General features: G+C 52.2%; 1 protein-coding gene across 1 annotated transcript in view; it reads right to left on the bottom strand.

Moving 5' to 3' along the window:
• Positions 1–245: 245 nt before the first annotated feature.
• Positions 246–24,463, bottom strand: part of AFAP1 (actin filament associated protein 1) — a 125,866-nt gene continuing 101,648 nt past the window's right edge. The window contains 7 exon segments of the mRNA XM_032632611.1: positions 246–4,893; positions 7,649–7,813; positions 10,806–10,996; positions 13,420–13,495; positions 13,498–13,586; positions 17,029–17,146; positions 23,138–23,255. Coding sequence (XP_032488502.1) covers positions 4,882–4,893; positions 7,649–7,813; positions 10,806–10,996; positions 13,420–13,495; positions 13,498–13,586; positions 17,029–17,146; positions 23,138–23,255 — 769 coding nt within the window. The 3' untranslated portion in view covers positions 246–4,881.

The raw sequence follows: 24,463 nt of genomic DNA, 5'->3' as shown, positions 1-24,463 counted from the left end.
TGGTCGGGGAACTAAGATCCCGCGTGCCGCACAGTGCAGCCAGAAATTAAATAAATAAATAAAATGAAATACGCGTTTCCTTCGTGAAAGAAGATTCTTGTCAAAGAAATAAAACACTTGCCCCACCTTGATCCCGCTTACATCCCTCCCTACTTGGCAAGCAAAATGCCTTGTCGGCAAAATGCCTCCGTTCATCCGAAAGTCCTTCCGTCTGCCCACAAACCTAGCTGGTCAAGACGCAGAGGCCGAGTTGGAACAGCGAGTTTATTAAGAATACACAAATGAGGCACGCCCGAGGGCGCCAGTCTGCGGGCTACACCGTGTAAAACTGTAGAAAAATCCATTAGTAAAGCAGAAAATTCCAGTGAGGCTACGACAAAATCCGGGCAAATGGACTGAAAACGAATATTTCCAATGCAAGTTTCTTCTGATAAAATTTTTTACTTTATGAATTAAATACATTGCGAAACACAGTGAAAATGTATTTACAGTTATTTAAAACGGACACTGCCAACATATTTAATTAAAAAAATCTTTCCTGTTTCTTGCCTGTTTCTTTCAAGGAGAATTTTAAATATGACTTTAGTTTTTAAAAAATACAATAAGGAAATAATTACATTCTTAATATGAAAACAAACATTTTACAACTTATAGCCACGGTCAATTAATGCTGAATCTCTATAACTTAAAAGCTGATGCTAAAGTTTAAAGTTAATGTTTCCTTTCTCATTAAAAAACTCAAATACAAAGATTATCTTATTAAAAGCACCTTTGGTCCCTAAGAATTATGATCTGATGATCCCATCTCGAAAATTTTTTCCGTGGCAACTAACAGAAATACCTGGTAATACTTGTATGCTGTCAAGCTGGGCTTTTCTGGAAGGACGTAAGTGAATTATTTCACAAAAGATGGGTAAGAGGGTGCATGTGAGGCCACCAATTCCCTGGGCGTGAAGCTCCCTCACCTTCCCAAATGACACGCTATCCCGCTACGGCTCGGGCGTCACTGAGGGGCTTTCTGTGATGCTGCACCACGTGTGTGGGGGCCTGAAAACGTTAGTTTATTTATTTTTAGTTTACTTCACAGCATCAACCCAGCCCGTCGTGGGGATAAGAAGACAGTAATGACAACAAGAACAATAAAATCACCCTCTTTAAGACTATGCCACAGTCTGAAATCATTTAAGGAACTTAATTTAGAAAGAAAAGAGGAAGGCCACAGTTTAACACTGAGGTGTTGCCGTGACCTTCACGTGGGCCGCGGTGGAGACGGGCAGGCCCCCTGCTCCTGGAAAAGGCATCCGCTGGGCTGTGCGGGGGCCGCGCTGGGATGCAGCCGCCGCAGACGCCTGACTGCTCTGGCGGGAGAGGTCCTGCCCGAGTGCCCACCCCCGTGCCCAGCCCTGGAAGGTTCCTGTCGCAGGACGTGTGAATAATCAGAGAACGCTGCCTGGTGAAGTAGGTCTGTAGGCAAAATTTACGTGCTGATAGAGTTACTCTTCTGGAAAGAATAAATGGGACCGCCAACAACGGAGCTCTGCCCACGGCCATCGGGCCTACCCCAGCTGCAAAGCTGTCCCCTTGGAAACCTGTACACAAATTCCAAACTGTTGCCACGATTAACAGGAATCTGAAACTCCTGCCTGGGGGCGGTCTTCAGGGCCCAGGACACACAGTTTTTGAGACACTTTTCAAAGGCGGCACATTCCAACCCATCAGAGTCGTCTCGGGTTTTCAGAAGGAGCCCAAAATGACTCAGGGACCAGCGAGATGAATAAGGTGGACGGTCAAGCTGGACAACGCCAAGGTGTCTGAACCGAGGGGCCACGACTAGTTCTACACATGCGGCCAAGAGAAGAGCCCCGGGGAGACCGTCGTGCAGAGCCCCAGAGGCTGGGAGCATCCCCAGACCCACTGGGTCCCGCAGAGGACCGTCCCGGGGCCGGGCGGGAGGGCTGCTGGCTCCCCGGCCCTGGCCGACCATCTGTGGCCTCTGGGCAGGGGGTGGTCACCTGCACCTGAGCCCACGTCAGGGGTGACCCAGCGCGCCCTCTCACCATCAATGTATCTCTGTGCAAAAGGCTCGTGAGTGATGAAAAACATTATAAAAATATAAAAATGGAGAGGACTTTGAAGTTGATGACCCCTCACCAAAGCCAGAAGCAGACCGCCTGAGGCTGACGGTGGCCTCTGTCCTAAGGGAAGGGCCCCGTGGCCCGCAGAGGGTGGCGGCCTCACGCCAGCCCCCGGTCTGGCCACCACACGTGTCTCATTTCAGTTAGGATCCTGTTACAGTTTGGCCAGCACTCTGCGACCATGACTGTCTGTCAGAGGAATGGGGACATTTCTCAAGAATCCACTTCTCCGAGGGATGGTGACCTGCACCCCGGAGCGAGGGCCGAGGCCGGGCCACCCCCGCAGCCTGGCTCTGTCAACCGCTGTCTCCCGGCTGCCCTGAGATAAGGGGGGGCAATGAGATCACTGCCAGGGTGTTGGGCAGATGTCCACGGTGTGTCTAATATGTACAGATATAAATTAAAAACTATATGTATTGAACAAATACAAATAAATAACTTATTCTGAAGCGAACGCTTTAAACTAACTTTCTGATCAAATCTAAAGACATCGAGGGAACGCCTCAAGGGCATCAAAGGAGCCCGACGCTGGCGGCCTTGGCTTCCGCGGGGCCGTTTTAAATGGCTCCGGGGGACGTCAGGATTGAATCCACCATCCTCTTTAAAAGGCTTATGGCTGTGAAAGTGAATTTAAAAAACCTGGTGTTTTTCAACACAGAATATGTACACCAGGAGCCTTAAGGCCAGGGTGCAAATCCCGGCTCTGGTGCCAGTTGGCTGTGTCCTTAGGCGTGACCCACAGCGATGGTCGAGGTGACATTTGTGGTGACCTCTGCTAACGGCCCACCCACCTGTGCCCATCTGCTCCCGGGCTAAGGTCATGTCTTCCCTCCTGAGCAACCATCAAAATCTGGCTGCTGTCGTGGGCCAAGTTGGCTGCCAACCAGGATAGCCTGAGAGCCTTATTTGGGGAACATTCATTCGACTGGAAGGCAGCCAGGACCCCACTTTTCCCCTTTACGGAAAGTTAGCTTCCTACGCTGATGGAGAACACGGGGAGAGGGGCTCCTCCTCCCAGCAGGGCCGGGAAGGTGGGGCCTTGAGGCTTGGGGAGGCCCCTCGCTCCCCGCTTCCTACTTGGATTTCCCGGGGTCAGGGCTGGGGGGCCCAACGTGCTACGTGCAGGTGACGGCCGCCAAGTGGGCAGCCCACGGACCTGGCAGACGGCTTCGCAACCAATCCAGGTTTCGGGCGGAGTCCAGCTAAGCAGCCTTCGTGCCCTGCTGCAGAACTTCCTTAGCTGCTGAGACCGCACTCTGGCTCTGGTCAGTGACAACCAAACGGGCCCGTGCTGGCCTCGAGGGCCACTCCAACCCTGACTGGCAAGGCCCGGAGGCCGTGGGCGCCCCGGGATGTGCTCGCAGTGCACGGTTTTCTTGCTTCCTGCTCCTGTATCTGATGAGAAGCAGAGGACGGCAGGCCTACACCAACTGCAGGCAGAAGAGCCCATCCCCGCGTGTGATTTGGTTCCCATCGGTCAGTCTGCCGAGGGCTCCGGGGTGACAGATGTATTTTCTGGGCAGTGGCTGCACAAGGAGAATTCCTGAGAGGTCCCTCTGCAGGCAGAGGAGAGCCGGCCTGGTTCTTGGGACCCACATTACCTCTACCTGTGAACTGGCCTGTCCCCTTCACGCCTTAGTGTCTGAAGCTTCGGGAAACACCCCTCTGGAGGCAAACGGGGAAACTCAGAGAGGCCCTACCTGCGGCCGCGCCCTGAGGGAAACAGTAAACCAAGTCCCCTGGTGGGTCACAGGGGCGGGGGTGGGAGAGAAGCTCTCGGGGGTCCTTCTTCTGTCCTAAAGCTGCGCAGTTCCCAGAACCTGCTGCCTCTCAAAGGGCGTACGCGCCCCTCGGGAATGAGTGTGACCATCACCCCGAGGCCGACCAGGTGTCTGAGGGCCACCCGCTTGCTCTGAAGGGGTAGAAGGGGGTTTGGATGCTGGGAAAAGCCGGGAAGGACACATATGCGTGAAATATCGAAAACACTGCTGCCTTTCAAAAGCCGTACAAATACACAATATGACACAGACCTCTGAAAAACCCTTGCAGCTATAAGCGTGGCACAGGAGAAAAAGAGAAAAGTTTTTAAAGTTTAAAGAAGAGTGGCAGCTTTTCATATCCTGGCGACAGAAAGCAACTGTCCAGAAAAATTTTTTTAAAAGGTAAAGAATGCTTCACAGCACAATTCTGTGGCACCATTACCCCTAGTGATGAGGGGGCCGGGCATGTGGGGAGAGGGAGGCGGAGACTCGGGTGCGGGTTCCTGCTGTTCACGCTGCAGCGACATCCCTGGATCCTCCTGGCCGAGGGGCGGGCTAGCCCAAGGCCCACGCCTCACGCTCACACCCCCGCCGGGGCACGGAGCACGTCCAGGGCCTGTCGGCCGTTCATCTTCGGTCTGGGCTGGGAGTGCCGAGAACTGGTGAAAGCAATCAGTTACCTGCGTGGGAAGATGAAGCTTCTCCATCCGCCAGGGGAGGCTCTCACAATACCTTCCGTCCCTTTTCTGACTTTAAACAAATGAAGTTGGAAGCCAAAGTGTTACAAGTAAATCTCTTTAAGGGAACCATTATACAGTAGAGAGGATACAGCGGGCAGGCCCGGGTCCTGGCACCCAGGTCCTGGGTCCTGGTCCGGCCGCAAAACCCCGAGTCCTGCTGCTGGAGCGCCCGGGCCAGCTCCCTGCGGCCACGCGATGGGACGACGCTGTGCGAGCTGGGCGTCCGCGAGCTCTATGTCCCGTTCTTCACTCCCACTCCTGCCAAGCGAGGCAAGAGGAAGCGTGTACAGATCAAAAGGGCACGTGCGGGGCTGGGACACGTCAGGCTGCATCCCATCCACACCTGTGCCCCAGAGGGTGAGGACTCAGCTGCCGTGGAAACAGCGCCGAGGTTCCCCGGCAACAGGCTGAGGATCACCACACGGCCCAAACCGCGATGGGCCTGAGTCCCACTAAGGACTCTGCAAATCTAGAGAACGTGCGCGTGGCGTGGCGGTCCCCACACGGGGCCTGGCGCCAAGCAGGGCTCTCCCGCCTGCCCTGGGGGCACCGAGCGCGGCAGCGCTGGTCTGACGCAAGTGCCTGACTCCCACTGTACCCCAGGGGCTCATTAACTGGGCCGTGAGTACACTGCACACCTTCTCACATTGTATCAAATTAGGAATTTCTCCCCTTTTTTTTAGCGTCGAACTACAAGCTTGCTTCGTTAATGGCTAAAAGCGTGGCGTCAGCCAACGTGGCAGAAACAAAACCCAAACTGAGCCGCCTGCACCGCTGGTCCTACAGAGGCGTGGGCGACCTCGTGGCCTCTCCCCCTGCCCCACCCCCAATTCCGGGCTCCCCAGAGAGGGTGCTCAGCTGCTCTGCGCAGAGGTGATGCTCCGGGCGGCAGGGAGCCCGGCGCCCGGCAAGCCTCCCTCCGCAGCCGCCAGCCTCTGGGGCGGCGCCGGCTTGGAGGGAAGTCGTGTGTATGTGCCTGCACACGCTGCCAAAGCCTCACACACACGATTACACGTGTAATCGTGTGACTAAGCACAGGTCACGCTGGCCACCAAGCAGGGAGCTCCACAGACACGCCCAGCCAGGGGGACATGGGGAGGACCCAAGGCCGCCGTGTGTTTCACTGAGAAGGCTGCATGAAGGCGGGTGTCCCGTGCTCGGGATGGCCCAGTCCTGGTACGCTGGGACCTGGGGCACGTGTGTCAGCTCTGAAAGCACTGCAGCCACCACGCCCCGGCTCCCAGAACGTCCCTCGGCACCCGGAGTTCCCAGGCTGCGGGGAGAATGCTGGGCCTGGAGCTGGACGTCGGGGCCCTTCAGCCCCCTTCTCGGCTGGGAAACCCCGTGACAGGTGACTTGAAACGCTCTGAGTTTCAGAAGCGCGCTCTCTCACACTCCAGAGCATCCCTCATCGGGGATGGGAAATTATTCCAGGAATACAGCCTGGGGTAACGGTTTCCGAGCCCAGAACGAGTCAGACTCAGAAAGGTCCTCAGAAAAAAGGCCAGGGTGCAAGAGGAGGCCACGTGTGTGATGCATCTACAGGTGGACGGACGCTCCCAGAGGCAAGAGGCCAGGCCACCACCCCCCCCTCCAGCCGTGGGTCCCCTGCCACTATTCTCAGGAATCCTGGGAAACCCCTGCTCGATCCCACGCCTTCAGGGAGGATGTGGTCCAGTCTGAACGGCCAGCTGTGCACCTGAACCGGCCAAAACCACACGTTTTACATTTATTGTGAAAAGGGGGCAGGAAGTGCAGAGTACTGAGCCTTGGGACGGTGAGAGCAGGCATGGAAAACGTAGCCCTTTCAGAGGCTGGACTGACAGAACTGGAAACTCATTTCTCTGACAGTAGAGAAATAAATGAACTACTTTTACCGCATTTCCCTTCCGCCAACAATTAGGGGGACTTTATGGGACAGCCCTATTCTAAACATCTCTCAGGCAAAACATACTCCTCTGCAAACGAAGAACACCTGATGCAGGCCAAGGGAAAGTCACAAGTGATGCGCAGTAATTCTCCTTTTCCCTGAATTTATCGACACACAGGCTCAGTCAAACGCACACGCTACGAAGACAGATATTCCAGGATGCCGTTTCTAACCCTCATCGGCAGGGACCCTCCGTGAACACAGCAGCCAGAGGTTAACACGCACATTCACATCTGACACCACATCCGTTTGTCAGAAAACAACAGATTTCTAGCCAATTTGGAATGGGTTCCAAAGCTGCCAAAGAACGGAGGTAATGACAGCCAGAGAGGGTCCCAGAGACAGTGAGGGGAGGATGTCTGGCCTCCACGTTCATCACAACAAATTAAACACATCTGGATGCATTAGCCTGACTGTACCAAGTACGAGTTTTTCATACCACACACTTTCAGTTAAGCCGTCAGGAGCTGTTTGCTTTGATAAACTATAGTTTTTAAAAATTCTCTGAGATTTTAAAGCTTAGCATCAAAAATCGTTAGTGGCCAATCTCATCAGAAGACTGGAAGGTACTACAGAATGGCCCCTCGGGTACAGGATTACAGGCTACGGTGGGGCTGGGAAGCAGAGGGTATGGAGAAGAGTCTGCCTCGACTTTTGATTTTTTAAAGGATCCCAGCGGTCACTGGCCAGTCTCTACTTCACCAATGAAAGGACAGGTCAGGAGAAGCCAGGACACAGAATCATGCTGCTGGTTTTCCTGAAAACAGATGGTCCAGGCCTAGAGACAAGCTCTGGTCTTTTTTGCCTTTCAAAAGGAGGATTCCTGTAGGAGGGTCTGACTTTAGGAAAAACTGGGTAGATACTCGTGAAATGGCATCTAATATAGAAGCTGCAGAACTGGAACAGGAGGCCACACTGAGCTCCTGCACCCCACCCACAAAGTCTGAGGCTGAAGTGCCTCCACCACACCTTGCCTGTGCCAGTGCTGGCGTCCCCCAGCCGCCCCGGGATGCCCGTTCCCCAGCAGTGTTGGCCTTCCCCCCCCCCCCACCCCGCGCGCAAGCAGGAGGGGCAGGATCTCACCTTGGCCTTCCGAAGCACGTGTCCCCGGCAGGGGGAGCTGGCGGGGGCCGGCTGGCTCTTCCTCAGGACGGCCGCACTGTTCACGGGCACCGGGCCCTCTGCATCACTGGTCTCACAGCTGGACATGGGCGAGTTCTCCAGAGTCCGGTGCCTAAAAACTGGAGACTGTTAATGGAAAGAGAAGACGTTGGCTGAGGTATGGTTTCCAAGTCATCAGTATTTTCCCCTAGGAAAATGGCTTAAAGAATAAAACAAGTTCTGGAAATAGGCAAAAACGATAACAACAGTAATAGGACCACCTCACAGAGCCCCACTCTAAAAGCACCCTTAAAATATGCATTTTACAGCTGGAGAGACTGAGGCTCTGAAGGACGCTTTGCCTCGCACCCAGCGCGGGCTCTCCCAGCCCTGCGGGGGCAGCCTCTGACATGAAGGCCTGTAAAGACCTTTCTGATTTCAGGTTGCTCCTAGGCTACAGCACCAGGGGCAGAAACCACCGGTGGGGGAGCACAAGCTCACGGGATCCACTTCCTCAGGGTGGGGCTCCCTGCAGCGACCAAACACATGGATACCGAGGATTCCCGACTGTTTACAGCACGGTCTCCGCAGGTCAAGGCAAGACTTACGATGGAACAAAGTGAGTCTGCAGTCGCCAAGTCTCCACGGGAGACTACAAGCTGCTCTTTGGGGAAAAAGTCGACAATCCGCTGTACGTCCCCCCCCAAAGGAGGTCTCCGCGGACTGACCTCTCCCCGCTCTGGCTGTGTTCACGTGTGACTTAGAATACCGGTTAGGTGGCACGCAGCGTCGTGTGAGGAGAACGGTGTCTTAACGATCATTCAAACGGGCTGCTCAGAACCCCTCTGGGGGCGACTAAGCGCGGGTCCCCGGCAGCCAGCTTTCCGCACGTGCTCGCTCACTCGGAAATGCCTCCAAAGGCCACGCCGGCCGGGCTGTGGGTGCCGTGGCCGGTGGGAAGGAGAGGACCACGCCGCCCACCCCCGGGGGGCTAAGCTGGGCTCTGAGGAGGGCGGCCCACGGCGCTCCCCTAGGACAGCTAATGAGCTGCTGGCCCAAGGACGTGGTCAGGGTGGGGAGAAGGCAGAGCGTGGCACGAGGTCCGAAGAGGGGCCCTGCGAAGGGAGCAGCGGCCCCGTGGCCTGACAGCAGGAGCTTCATCAAGCCAGGCCCGTACCCTCAAGAGCACAGGGCAAAAGGAAGGAGAGCTGACGAGAGGGGGCCGAGGGGGAGACCCTCACAGGGGCAGAGAGAGCCCCGGAGAATGCAGAGTCACCCCAGACACAGAGAGCGGTGAGCGGTGCCCGGAGACGTCCAGACCTGGGGAGGTGAGGGCGGAGGTCACATCAGGGGAGGCAGCTCCAGGGCAGCCAAACCTCAGCAGGTGGGCGAGTGGACACCTGGGCACACAGGACAGCGTCTGCAGGGGACGTGGGGCTGGGGCAGAATCTGTTTTGTAAGATGGGACACACTACAGACTCTGTCAATGCTTTGAAGGAAGCGAGGAGGGGGGAGAGGTGAAGATACAGCAGGAGGGCGTGGCAGATGCCTGAGAGGTCAGCAGGGGGTGGATCTGGAGCCACATCTCCATCCAATGGGACCAAGGATGGCGATGCCAGCGAATCCTCACGCCCCTCCTGGGAGGTCAAGAGGCTTTCCTGCCTCCAGTCTGCCTCCGACACGGGTCCCCGGGGGCCCCTGGGACAGACCCCTGCCCCGCATGGGCCAGCACTCACAGCCCTGCCACCACTCTTCGGGTAGAAGTGGCCACCTCAGTACACCCTCGGTCCCTGGTTCGGCCGGACGCTGAAAAGCCCCTGCTGGACTGCTCCCCCCAGCACCTTTCAGTGCCTGACGTGAGTGTCTTTCCCTGGCCTAGCGGTCCTCCCTTGCTACAATACGAGCTCCACGGAAAGAGAGATTCTCATCCACGAGGTCCACTGCTGCACCTGGAACCGTTTCCGGCACACAGATGGGCACAGCACACATGTATCTAATTTGTTGAATGAGTGACTACATATCAACGAGCTGGTGAACACACGAGTGGATGGACACTTTCGCAGGCCAGGCACCATGCCCAGAGCTTTCGCACACGCGAGCCCACGCAGGAGGCGACAGCACCATCCACATTTCACAGATGGAAAATCGAGGCCTGCGGAAGGGAAGTCGTCTCGAGCCCTGGCCTCTTTGCTCACAGAGCCTGCTTTCCTCAACTCCCTGTTGTGCTGTGCTGTGCCCCAAAGGGCGGGCGGCTCGGTTGATGTCACGGTTTTGGTGGTGGAAGCCCGCACTTTGCCTCTGGAATCTGCCCTGCCAAGAGGTCTGGGGGTGGAGGGGGGAATCCTCTGGAAGTGAGGGGCGGTCGCTGGAGAGGGACCGGCGACTGGAGAAGTTTTGAGATGGTCTCTGCAGACAATGGGAGAATGAGGTGACCACTGCCTGGGGGGGCGGTGAGGGTGGGTGACAGGACCTCAGTGGTGCCACACACCCCGTAACCCAGAAACCTTGCCTGTGGGTCCCCCAAGCCCCAGGACGCGGGAGGAGCTGGCCCAGGGCTGTGCTCTTAGGCAAAAGCTCTCTGGGCCTCTGGCTCCTCACGTGGAAAACAGAAGCCATCACGTCTGACTCAACGGAACAGCTCGTGGAAAAGAGCAAGTTCTCCAATGACAGTGGGCAGCAAATCACTCGAGGTGCTAATTTGTGTCTAATTCGTTCGTTCTGTTAGATTCCGAGGTTACGGACGGTTTCACTCATTTCCGGTCCCCAGCACCTGGCATCATTCTCAGGACAGACACGCTAGACGTGTTGTAAAACTCCACCACACTGAACAAAGGTTTCTATCTAATGCACTGGCATCAAGTGAGGACGTGGCTCCGGAGAGATCAAAAGAACTGTACTGTTACACTCAGACTTTGCACAGGCGGGAAAGAAGAGCCTCAGTGTCTCCACCACCTTTGAAAAAACTTCAGTGAAAGACATAAGGCAATTCCACGTCCATGAACTTAAAACACAGCCAAGAAGAGCGTTTGAAAATGGACATGGGAGCTGCGTCTCTGCGGTGCTGATGCTGGGGACGACGGAGGAGCAGTGACCTGAGGAAGCGACCCCCATCTCTCTCCCGGGCGCCGGCAGGCGTTACCTGTGGACTCGACGTCCCCGGCCGGGGCTCGATGGCCAGCCCCAGGGTGACCCCGCCGGCCAGGGCTTTCTTGAGGCTCTCCTTGACCTCTGTCAGCTCCAGCTCCAGGTTGACGCGCTCCGTCTCCCTCTGCTTACATTCCTCCTCCAGCTTCTTCAGCTTCTCTTCCAGGATCACCTGGGTCTTCCTGCCTGAAATCCCAGAGAAACACGACTGCTCCAGCCGAAGACAAAGGTTTCAAGATAACAGAGGACGGACATGCGGGTGCCCCCTGAAAGGAGCTCTGCACAATCTGGGGGTTGAGCTCCCCTGCCTAGGGTCCTTCCCACAAAACTCAAATCCAGCTCTTCCTGGAAGGAGCAGGGTCCCTTCCTAACTGTTCTCTTTTGCTGCAGCTGGAAGAATACGGACCAGGAAGCACAGGACCTTGACTCTCACAAATGCCAGGAGTTTGGGGTCTGGGCCCAATACACTCATTTTTTTTTTTTTTTTTTTTTTTTTTGCGGTACGTGGGCCTCTCAGTGTTGCGGCCCCTCCTGTTGCGGAGCACAGGCTCCGGACGCGCAGGCTCGGCGGCCATGGCTCACGGGCCCAGCCGCTCCGCGGCACGTGGGATCCTCCCGGACCGGGGCACGAACCCGCGTCCCCTGCATCGGCAGGCGGACTCTCAACCACTGCACCACCAGGGAAGCCCCTCATTTCATTAAAAAAATTTTTTTAACCTCTTTATTGGAGTGTAATTGCTTTACAATGGTGTGTTAGTTTCTGCTTTATAACAAAGTGAATCAGCTACACATCTACATACATCCCCACGTCTCCTCCCTCTTGCGTCTCCCTCCCACCCTCCCTATCCCACCCCTCTAGGTGGTCACAGAGCACCGAGCTGATCTCCCTGTGCGATGCGGCTACTTCCCACCAGCTATCGGTTTTACACTTGGTAGTGTATATATGTCCCTGTCACTCTCTCACTTCGCCCCAGCTTACCCTTCCCCGTCTCCGTGTCCTTGAGTCCATCCTCTACGTCTGCATCTTTATTCCTGTCCTGCCCCTAGGTTCTTCATGACATTTTATTTTTCTTAGATTCCATATATATGTGTTAGCATACGGTATTTGTTTTCTACTCTTTCTGACTTACTTCACTCTGTATGACAGTCTCTAGGTCCATCACCTCACTACAAATAACTCAGCTTCATTTCTTTTTTATGGCTGAGTAATATTCCATTGTACATATGAACACACTCATTTTAAAATGAGGAACTTGGCCTACGTGGCTTCCAAAGGTGCCACCGACTTGCAAGTCCGAATATGTTTTCTCTACTCTGAGTCGGCTTACTTGCCCCTATGGTCACAGTACAGTAGAGCTCGCATCTCCACAGCACGTTCGCTTTACTCATCATATTGGAAACGTGTTACAGTGGCACAGGAAGGCCGGCAATTTGCCCACCGGGCAGATAAGGAAAGCGATCCCGAGGGTTAATCGACTTGAGAGCACAGCCCTGGCCGACCACCTGGTAGCAGGCGACAATCTCTTTTTCAAGGCCCAAAGCTGATCTCGTCTTTCTGCATCTTCTCTGTCCTACAAACTGGAAACAACGGTGGGAGAAATTCTCCTCCTGTCCTGCCGACCTGGAGGCTCCCGTCCAGTTCTCTGACGGAGGCCTCTGATCCCCCGGGGGCAGGGCCTCATGGAGATTGCCGCCTCCTGACCCTCCTACAGGCTGTCTCGAACAGGCTCAGCCCACACCCAGCCTCACTTCTTTAAACTCTGAAAGCACTTTCTTTCTTAAAAACCGTATAGGCACGAGGTCAGGGAAGGCTGGACCTGACGACTAACTGCTGTAACACGCCAACTCCTCCGGCACAGAAGCGCTGGAAAGCAGGTTCCTCCTCTCGGGATCATCCTGGTCTCTACATTCCTCCTCCTTAACCCCAGAGGCCGGACACTGAAACCTAGAGAGTCGGCCTTGCCCCAGGATCTGACTCAGTCTTGAGCTGAGGAGACATACATTTCAGCAGCCCCAGCGCCGGAGCCAGGAACCACACGGCCAGCTCCTGCCAAGGAGGACAGACAGGCTGATCCAGAGACACGGCTGTGGTCCTCAACCCGCGTCTCCCTCTTCTTTCCTCTCTGGGGTTGTCCCCCCATCCCCGGGTCCCTTCCACGAATCCATCACGGTCTGGCCCTCAACCAGTCCCTCCTCAGGGAACGGAGGGCTCCTTCTACCCATGCAAAGACCTCCCAGCTGGGCTTCTGAGTGTTACCCGTCCTCCTGCTGAGACACCGCCCCTCACACACAGTGACCGTAACTCCTGAGCCCCGAGGCTTGTGCTCCCAACGAGCTCTGCCGTCAGCCCCCAAGGCTGGGACAGCTCCCCGGCACCTACCCAGCCTCAGCCAGCGAGTTGAGGTCCAGGCCCGGCCTCCTCCTGCCTGGTCCATCATTCCACATTGTGGCACCTGCCCTGGGCTTACCACCAAGGCTTCCGAACTGCAAGAAGCACTGCATGGAATGACACGGTCTTACTTAGAGGAGGAGCCTCACGAGGTTCAGACCCCGAGGGCGCAAGAGGATAAGCCTAGACTCTGGCGCCAGCAGAAGCAGGCCCCTCGTACCGGTGTTCACTTCGATGGCGGCCCTCAGGCCCTTCCTCTCCTTCCGCAGCTGGGCCAGCCTGTCCCGCAGGGCCTTCCCCGCCTCTTCAGCAGCTCCTCCTCTTTGGCCTGCAGCCGCTTGGCATCCGCTTCCACCCGGTTCTTGCCATATTTGTACTGGTCAGCATCTTGAAAAGAAAAAGCATCAACAGGAAATTAGGTTTAACCAAGTAGATGATAAAGCCTGTTTAATCAGCCTACTCAGTGAAATAAACTCAAAGCTAGTCACTTTGTTAATTCAACAAGAAAGACAGCAGGACAGGTTTGAACCAAACAGAAAAGTGACCGTTTCAGATTATCCAATATTCTTTGAAACAAATTTTTTTTTTTTTTTTTTTGCGGTACACAGGCCTCTCATTGCTGTGGCCTCTCCCATTGCGGAGCACAGGCTCCGGACGCGCAGGCTCAACGGCCATGGCTCACGGGCCCAGCCGCTCCGCGGCACGTGGGATCTTCCCGGACCGGGGCGTGAACCCGTGTCCCCTGCATCGGCAGGCGGACTCTCACCACTGCCCCTTTGAAACAAATTGTTAAATGAAATAGAATGTTAGGAAATTCCTTTAACGCCTCCCTTTGAGGCATGCAACATATAATCTTCAGCAAGATCGAGAGTGAACAAAACATTCTGTCATCTGAAAAGAGAGCGTCTACCAACATCAGAAACAATCTCTTGATGTGTGTAGTTTCCTGTAGTTTTCAAAACACTTCCATTACACTGTCACGTCTGACCCTTAAAACTGTGCCGTCCAACTCTTTTGCTGACCTGACGGCGCTATCCCCACCTCCAGCGGGGTGGGTGCCTGGCATGGATGGGGCACACGATAGATAGTCGCTGTGTGAGTGACTGAGGAAATGAGAAAATGGAGGGGCACCCAGAGCAGTGTCCTGCAAGCCCGACCGCCCAGGTGGGAATCCCAGCTTGCCACTTGAGCTGTGACCTTCAACAAAGCACTTCATCTCTCCGTGTCTCAGTTTCCTCATCTGTGCAATGGGGGTAATAAGAGCAGGTACTTCACAGGGCTGTTATGAGGATTAAAGTAACACTTATACAGAGCTCTGAGCAAGCACAGAATGGGCACTATGTAAATGCTCATTAAATAAAGTGAGTGGATAAATGAATGAAGAGGAAACCAGCCTTAAGCAAAATTTAGAGATTTGGCCAACATCACACTACTAGTTAATAGTGCGTTAAAATCCCGACCCAACGCTCTTGTCCTCGAATTATTCTGGCCTTTCAATAGCAATAAGGGCTCACGATTCTGCAGCTTCTGTGGCCTCCCAACGGCCTCTGACAGCGAACGGCTCAAACCTGACGACGACCCAAGGCCTCCTGCACCTACTGCACCTGTGAGCTCACATTCCATGGTATATACCATGCTGGTTTATTTGCATGTCCTGACTCCTTATTAGACTAGAAACGACTTCTGGGGAGAAGCCATGGAGGGCGGTGTAATGGTTAATAATAAAGGCAGTTGACCAGGAAAGAGACCATGACTGTGGACAAGCAATTAATCCCCCGAAGGCTCAGCTTCACCCTCTATAAAGCAGAAGTGCTAAGGCCTAGCTTGTGGAGTTAAAAAAAAAATTCGATACATGTACTAAAACCCACCTAACAGAATCATGTGATACCCGGGCCGTGGTGGACACTCCCTCGCAGCTCTCATCCCTGGCAGTGATAACGGAGCCTCCGGAACCCTGTCCACTCTGCCAGACAATGGTGAGCCATTTCTAACGATTTCTAGCGCCTGTCCTAAACACCGAATTCGCCGATTCTTACAATGCAAACCATCGTGACTGCATGAAAACTGCAAGTTATGAAGGCAGGTACAAGGTCATCACTCCCCGCTCCATCTTCCCCTCTCTAAAACCAACTAACCCCACCCACAGAATGATATTAAAAGGATCGCAGCATGAGGGTGACCAAATCAACAACCTGAAACAAAATCCCTGCTCTTAGTGGCTTGGGTAACCACATGTTCTATAAACAGAGCACAGTCCAAACTCTGTCCACTCATTTCTGATCTAAGATGTTTCCCCGACAAACCTGTGTGCAATCGCTTACCACCTTCCACGTCATTTGGTCCCCATGCAATGAACCCCGTCCAGGCTATAAAGCAACTGCCAGAACTCAGCAAAAACACGGAGCACAATGATTTTCCCCTTTTTTCGTCATTGGATGTCACCGAAGTTAATAAAAATTCCCTACAGAAGCCCTCATAAAACACAGGAATGCATCATCTAAGAAATAAAATAAGCACAGGTGCTGAGAGAGAGAGGGATGTTATGCAGACAGAGATTTCCTGCGGTTCAGGTCTCACATAACACAGCTTTTCAGACACGTTACTCCCTCCCCCCACCTGCCCCTCCCCTGGTGGACAACACTCAAATTTTAAGGGAATATAAATACACCCAACTGCATGAGCGAAATAAGATTTGCCAGAAAAATAAGGTGAAAAAAGAAGCCCAGTAAACGGATGATGAGGAGGGTTTGGCCCAACTGGCTGCTTGAATGTGTGTCCGAGGAGAAGGGAAGCGCAGGTGAGCTGTGTCAAGAAAGCAAGACCAAAAGACAACCCTCAGGATGGGAGAAAATATTTGCAAACAAAGCAACTGACAAAGGACTAATCTCCAAAATTTACAAGCAGCTCATGCAGCTCAATATCAAAAAAAACAAACAACCCAATCCAAAAATGGGCAGAAGACCTAAATAGACATTTCTCCAAAGAAGATATACAGATTGCCAACAAACACATGAAAGGATGCTCAACATCACTAATCATTAGAGAAACGCAACTCAAAACTACAATGAGGTGTCACCTCACACCTGTCAGAATGGCCATCATCAAAAAATCTACAAACAATAAACGCTGGAGAGGGTGTGGAGAGAAGGGATCCCTCTTGCACTGTTGGTGGGAATGTGAATTGATACAGCCACTATGGAGAACAGTATGGAGGTTCCTTAAAAAACTAAAAATAGAACTACCATACGACCCAGCAATCCCACTACTGGGCATATACCCTGAGAAAACCATAATTCAAAGAGAGTCATGTACTACAATGTTCATTCCTTACAGACCCTGACAGTCTCCCGTGCTCTGAGGTACACGAGCTACCCCAACTATTTCAGCCTCAGAAACGTCTACGCCTCTAACACGCAGAGGCTGGCTTCAGAGAGTCTATGTGACTCAACCCAAGTCACTCACTCACTCAGATCAGGGACACAAACCGAGGTGTCCCGACCCACTGTCCAGGGCCACTCTCAGCAGCATTGCGAGCTGCGCCCGCAAGCTGCCTCACACGGAAGTGCGCACAGCCAACTCTACAGTCAAGCCAGCTTTGTCTTTCCTTGTATATGCAACGGTTATAAAACAAAAGCTGGGCTAAAAACCGTGGTCATCCCTCAATCCAGCAAACGAGGAAGGATCGGATGCAAATGGTACCACCTCTCCAGCTGGCCCCCCAACCTGGCATTCTCCGCCTGCTCAGGTGAGGGAGGAAGGTGGCTAGACAGCCCCAACTCTGCACACGGCACCCAAAGCTAGAACGTGGGAAATCGAAGGTTCAACTTACTTGAAGGCGTTCGCTTCACGCCAGCCGCTGAATCAGCTTTTTTTTGCTGACTGCTCAGAGCCTTGCCTTTTCCTGTAACCCCGTTGGATGCCACGGGGGGCGGCTTTTTACCCTTCAACTGTTGAAATAAACAAATGAGAGAATTAAAAACAAACAGACAAAAACCTTGGGGTTTTTGCAGTAAATTGTTTCAGTCCCTAGCTCTTCAAGTAGAACGGAGCACAGGCAGAAAAAAATGCGGGTAGTAGAAAACCAATCTGGTTTCCCAACACTGCACTGCTGTGACTTTCCCAGAGCAGCTAAGAAGGTTCTAGCACCGAGGTTCAAAACAAACGAGGTACACTAGCATGTCTTCAGCTGGAACGCACCAAAAGTCACCTATTGCGACCAGGAGATCACACACGCCGACCAAGACACTGGCACAGACAGTGGGTATCTGAGAGCATTCGGCTGACATTTTACTAAAAGTCTGTGTTTCCAAAGATCAACAGCTTTAATTTTGGTGGAGCGCTCTTCGGGGAAGTAGCATGGCCGTGCACTTAAGAGTTCAACTTCCGGGGTTTCTATACTGATGTCCTAATTGGATAAATAAGTACCTGTTGATTCACTGACGGGGTCTGAGGAAGGAAGCAAACGAGGCAAAATATAGCAACAGCATGAACTAAATTTTAACTAACCACAGGGTTTTTTAAAAAATTCAACATACCCCTCACTTCTTTGGTGGCTGCAAGCCGACCCATGGTGCATTTTGCTTAAGTGATGCACGTGTACCTTGGCTGGGTCATAAGTCCAGCCGAACGGCAAAGGCTGACTGTACACGTCCAAGCCCGAGCCTCTCTGCCGTACCACGTTTCTTACTGTTGTGGGCCTGGGTTTTGGAAGCTTCAAATTCCCGCTCCGTCACAGGAGACGCTGGGCACGTCATTAACGTTTTCTGAGCCTCCGTGTGCTCATTTAAAAATATAAAGATACTGATGTCTCCCACACGGTTCCTCAGAAGGTTAACTGACACAGCACACACACCTACAGCCCACATACGGTAGGTGTGTAGGGAGTGTGAGCTCTCTCCATTAAACAGTAGGTCCCCCATTCAAACGGCCAAATGAGGACACGACAGCTAAAGGTAAACGGCTTGCAAATGTGTTTCCTACTTAAAATAAAAATGAACAAAATACAAACATACATGAACCACATATCGAATGACTGATTCCAAACTAATCTGGGACAATCCAAATGTACAAGACAGTATATTTCGTCCCGTAATTTTTACCCAAGGGAACTCTAATACCAATAAAAGACAGATAAATACATCACCAGAGACACATTCACTTAGTGGGGGAAGCACATGACCTACCAGACCTTTTAGTAAATACTCAAAAAAACTAGAAGCCAATGGCTCCCATGTCTGACCATACATCGGCCTGGGCCCCTCGGATTCAGTGAATGAGAATCTCTAACGGTCGTTATAAATAACAAACAAACAAAAATCTTCTCACGTGACTTTGATGAAATGGATTGGTTTCGAAGAACTGCTATAACTCTCTGAATTTCGAGAATCTTACTTGGCATTCATCATTTCCTTAAGATTACTCCAAAAAGGGAAGGAAAAGAAAATAACTAAAGATGTGCCCCTCTGCTTTATGCTTGTAGAACATTCTTCCATGTGGCGCTTAGATCTTTACTCAAAGCGTAAGAAAATCTTAGGTTGACATGCATGAAAACACGAAATTATATTTACACTGAAATGTTACCGTTTTTGCCACCAGTACGAGGTGTGAGATGGACTATAGTTCAATATCAAGGTTACTGACCATTCAATTATAATCCAAAATCCTTATTATCTACTTGGTTTTAGGGTGTACATTATGGGAAAATACTGTAGTTCTCGGAATAATCCTATTTAATGTTTAAAGCCCGAAAAGCATTTGCCACGTGAAGCCCACCATTCCTCACTTACGTGTTATGGAAACACAGGAAAGGAACTGGCAGCTCAAAAATATTCTGAAAACGTTTACTGTCCCACCGTCCCTGTCCTCTTTAACATCTTTGCCTTTAACTGCCGTAATTCACAAAATTCACTGGGGAACTTCCCAAGAATGGAAAGAGAGCCAGGCACAGGCAAAGAAATACGGAACGTAAACCATGAGCTGGTTAGGTGTGCAGTAAGTCCCCTACATACGAATGAGTTCTGTTCCAGGAGCGCATTTGTAAAGTCCAATTTGTTTGTAAAGTTAGCCTGGGTACCCGACGAACATAATCGGCTAAAAATACTGTACTGTAATAGGTTTACAGTACTTGTACAGGTTTATATAATAGGTTTATAATCACACAAATAACACATAAGAAACAAACACAAACAATAAAGAACACATTTTTCATCTTACAGTACAGTCCCTTGGAAAGGACAGTAGCCCAGTACAACAGCTGGCACACAGGGGCACGTTCGCATCTTTGAGAAGTTCACAACTTGAAGGTTCGTATGTAGGGGACTTACTGTATTTAATCTGTTCCTGGGTGGCCAAACGTTGTGTATTTGCAGATTCTATCCTAGTTGAGGGAAAAAACTGCGCTTTACCCTTGATGGGGTTCACTGCCCACAAGCTGGTGAACAGACTCTCACTGCAAAGCCCTGAGAGAGGACCGTGACTTAAGGCGATTCTAGAAGACAGAATGAGATGCTGTACCTGTGAGCTGAGCCCGAGAGATGCCCTCCCCAGAGAAGAGGTGTTAGTGACAGACGGGGAGGCCGGCGGGCCGGAAGAGGCAGGGTGTTTGTAGTGGCTACAGGACAGCTTGTCAGGAGATGGCCTAGCGGCCTTCCTGTCAGCAGGAGGGTACCGAGCAAAGATTTTCGGAGACGGCAAGTTATCGTACAGGACCGCGTTATCATAGAGCGCCTCTTCTCCCAGGCCTCGGCCACGGGGAGCGGGAAAGCCACCGTCGGGTCCCCACTGTAACACACACAGCTTGTCGTTAGAGCCTCGGCCACAGGAAGCAAAGCACATTGAGATGTTATTAGCAAGCACCCCCAAAAAACGTGCACATACCCCCAGTAAAACACACACACTCAACTAAGTGGACTGATTCAGAAGAACTTTTCTACCTTTGGGGACTTAAGGATTCTTTTTTCCTTAAATCGTTCCCAGGGCCATTGGCTTATGATAATTTTGTTTGTTTTGTTTGTGAAAGCAGGCAAAACATATATATATATATATATATATATTTGACATTTCTTTAAAGAACTGGATTTCGGAAGTCCTCCTGACCCAGAAAGCTGAAGCAATGTGATGTGACGAAAGGAATGCTGGATTGGGGTCTGTCCAGAGACCGGGGGCTCTGATTCTACTGAGAAAACACGTTAAGATCCCAGCAAAGCACTTTACCTTTTTTTTTTTAATACTGACAGACACTATTATCTGTATTTTATTACTATTATTATTCTTTTGGCTGCGTTGGGTCTTAGTTGTGGCACGCAGGCTTTTCATTGAGGCGTGTAGGCTTCTCTCTAGTTGCGGCACACAGGCTCTCTAGTTGTGAGGTGTGGGCTCAGTAGTTGCAGCACACGGGCTTAGCTGCCCCGTGGCACGTGGGACCTTAGTTCCCCGACCAGGGATCAAACCCGCATCCCCTGTATTGGAAGGTGGATTCTCAACCGCTGGACAACCAGGGAAGCCCCCAAAGCACCTTATCTTATTTCACAGTAAAAATGACTCACATAATTCTCATAGCAATCTTATGAAGCAGGGGGAAACTGAGGCAGAGAGGTCACACAGCTCTGAGAGGCAGAGCTGGATTAGAGCTATGCTCATAACTACGCACTGCTTGGGGTCTGAACCTCAGGCTCCTCCAGGATAGGACGAGGGGCTCGATGCCAGAACACCTCTGGACCCTTCCAAGCCTGCTATGCGGGCATCGGGGATTTAAGTCGTATGGGTGACTGTCAGCGTCACCCCTGTTCCACACTTGGTCATGCCTGAAGAAAGCGCAGTAACCAAAGACACAGGCTGTTAAAAGAAAGAAATCGAATAATCACAGAAGATAGGATGTTTCAAACTATAAATGACAGAATGGCATTACTTTAGTGGAAAAACCTTTTTACAAAGGATTAAAATAGCTACAAGCCACCTTAGAACATGGACATTAAAGTATAAATTAAATCCGCAACTTACAACCACAGCCAGATTCTCTTAAGTTTTAAAGGAATTGCTTTCATTTTTTTCAAAAAAGAGAAAATATTAATTCATATGCTATAGTTATCTTACTCTATTTTTATATCCTTCTTGCTGAGCTCCTTTCTGCCAGGACGTAATTACAGCCTTTTGTTATGAAAATAGAAAAGGTTTAAAATTTCATAGTAAGAGTGCTTTTTATCCCTTTGCAATCACTTCAGTGTGTCTATTTTTGTGATGCCGGGGACCCATCTACAACCTAAAAATAATGTTACATGTAGACGAACGTGGATGTGAGTTTCATAATGACAACCTAGCATATATTTGTCCAGGGTTATTAAAATGGTCTAGACCAGACCATCATTTTCCTAAAATACCAAAGGATTAAGTCACATGGAAGACTTAGAAAACAAACGCCAAAGAACTTCTAGATTAAAAGTGTGTGTGTGCCCGTCAGGAGATCCTTTTTGAGATTCACTTTCATCTAGGCCTCAGGGGGAACGCTGAATGGGTAAGAATTACTGAAGTTGAAACATTGCTAAAATGTCAGGTATTGGCTCAAATGTATGAACCTTATAAAACTGAGAAGTGCAGGCTCTCGCAAAACAAAGGGCCCGGTCACAGAGCCCAGCAAGTAGAACAACAGTTTAAAGAGAGGCCTGAACCTTAAGGAAGCCCTTAACAAGCAAATGAGCCACAAACGCTGCACACTGGACGTTCTGTCTTAATCACCTATGTCGCCCGCCCAGCGATGGACACGCAGAAACGATTCCTAAACGCGGAGCCTTGGAGAAGGGCAGCTTTTCATTTCTAAACCAGCTTAAGCTGCGCATGACCTAAAGAAAGCTGACTCCTGGGGGTGCCTGAACCTGTGTAGCATCCACAGGAATGAAGGGATGGGGGAACTAGACCAGCGTTTGGGTAGGTCCACGGTTTCTCTAAGCCACGTGCACGGGGAGAAGCCCCTCTGGGGAAAGGGACACGAGCGGGCCTTCGGGCAGAAGAGTCAGAGACAGGTTTGCGTGTTTTATCTTTCCAAAAAAGCTGGCGCGGAGATCAAGGCTCAGAGGAGCAGACTGTCCCACGAGGATGAGGCGGCGGTCGGGTCTACGATGAGGGCAGGTTCCACCGAGACCGGCAAGCAGAGGCCGAGAGCCGGGCCCTCTTGGAAAGGGCACAGCGACCAGGACGCAGGGCGCAGAGACTGGACTGGGACCCGCTCCTGTCGGGCCACCGCGGGCTTTCCCCGAGTGTGTGGCTCCCACGAGACTCTCTGCAGGGTGGACGGCTACGGCCACAGTGGGTACCAGAGCCCCTCCAGCCCTGCAGACCCTGAGGCGAAGGTGGTGGTGAGAATGGGGAGGGGCAAGGGGCCTAATGTGTTCTTGCCGTGGGACAGGACCCACGTCCCAGTCACCCCAGACCACCCCGGACTCAGAGGGGACGCCATCCCATGGGCTTTGCAGCTGGGACGGGATTTCAATGTGTGCCCGCGCCCCGACACCCAAGTCCTAACATGAGCCCCTTTCACGGTAATCTGCACTTGAACGCGCTCCTTCCTCCAGGCTCCCCTCCTTCTCCACCAGATGGGGGCCCCAGCTCCAAGCGCACCCCACCCGGAGGATGCGGGACAGTGTCTGGAGCTGGCAGTACGGTCATTACTCTGCGGTCTCCTTTCCGATGCTGATTTCTGACGGTGTTTAATGGCATTGACAGGAATGACAAACTGTCTGCTGGTGCCCGATTACCTGCGTGTTCACACGCGGATTAAGATGAACAGGGTGTCAAAAAGGAGAGAGATGGGGTGGGGTTTTCATCTTGCCCCAGAGCGTAAGAAAGCTTTCTCTCATTTGGACAGAAAGCAGGGGTGTAAGTCACAGAGATCCGCAGACCCCCGCCTTCCCGCACGGCTGACCTCGCTCTGCACGCGGCGCACTCACCGAGCCGCTGATGCAGGGGACGTCGTCGTAGTGCAGCGCCGTCCCGCTGGGGTGTGCGTAGCCGTTGGCGGTGCTCCCTACATACGGATTAGTGGACAGAACACGCCTGTTCATGAAACTGAAAGAGAGCAAACGAGTTACAACCTTCCAGTTGATCACCAAGGCTTCCAGGAGCTCTGATGGATGCTCAGGCTCTGTCCGAGGCCGCAGGGTACAGAAGTGTCAGCACAGGACCCAGGCAGGATCGCGTGTTCCTACAGCCGTGGGGCAGACTCCTCACCTGTAGGACAGGACACCACCCGCCCGGAGGACTGCGGCCCGGACCCATGATGACCCTGCCGGGTACCCAGAGCAAGGCCTGCACACACCCGGCACTCAGCAAATAACCCATTTGTGTTAGCGACCTGCTTCTGTCACCAGAGATTTACTGGAACACCTTTCTTTACCTGGACTCTTCGTTGACGAATCGTCTGTGGCTGCTTTATTTTTCACGTGCCTCTTTCATGAGGCTGTTAATTCTCAAAGGCAGAGACCATCTGGCCTGCAAAACTGAAGTATCAATATTTGCTCTCTGGCTTTTTTCAGGAGAAGTCCACGGACCTGTTCTATAAGCATTTTAGAACGTCTATCCCACAGCATTTCTTGAGTTCTCAGTGTTTGCTCAGCATCACTACCCACCTTCCCCTCTGCCCTGCACGGCCCTGAACTTCTGGGAGCCTCTGACGGCGGCCACCTCCATCCCTCGTGTCACGGCTCTGCTCAAAGCCCCGGTGGCTCCGAGAACAATCTAGGGCTGCGTGGCCTGCGAGGCTCCGAGCGCCATGTCCGCTGCCTTCACCCCAGGCTCCTGGCAGCTCTCGCTCGCTGGCCAACAGCGCTTCTCTGAGACCCCTCCTTCTTTCGGTCTCGGTGGGAACTTCCCGATCACCCCAACCTCCCACCTCTGCGTCCCTGTCCTGTCCCCTACTCCTTCCTACCACTAATCGCCACCTAACATGTTGCACGATTGTGCGTCTACTGTGTGCTTTCCTCACTGGAACGTGAGCTTCAGGAGGACACGGCCTTTGCCAATTCTCTTCATCCAGTACACAGAAGGTGCTCGGCAAGTACGAGCTGCATGACTGAATGAACACGGGAATGAAGGAGGAAGGAATGCCTGAATGGTGTGCTCGTGATGTTGTAAGCGAAAAGCCTCAATGCCTAGGGAAGAAACAACCTCGATAACACGTTTCTCCTAACTGGGAAAACTAAGACAGCCTGAAATGAAAAAAATAGTGTTTTGGGTTTTTTTTCCAATTTTGCTTCTTCTTGGGATCTTACATTTCT

Source organism: Phocoena sinus, chromosome 5 (genome assembly GCF_008692025.1).
Source record: "Phocoena sinus isolate mPhoSin1 chromosome 5, mPhoSin1.pri, whole genome shotgun sequence".
Taxonomy (NCBI): domain Eukaryota; kingdom Metazoa; phylum Chordata; class Mammalia; order Artiodactyla; family Phocoenidae; genus Phocoena; species Phocoena sinus.
Note: the sequence above shows the minus strand (reverse complement) of the source record. Positions and strands in the feature narration are given on the sequence as shown.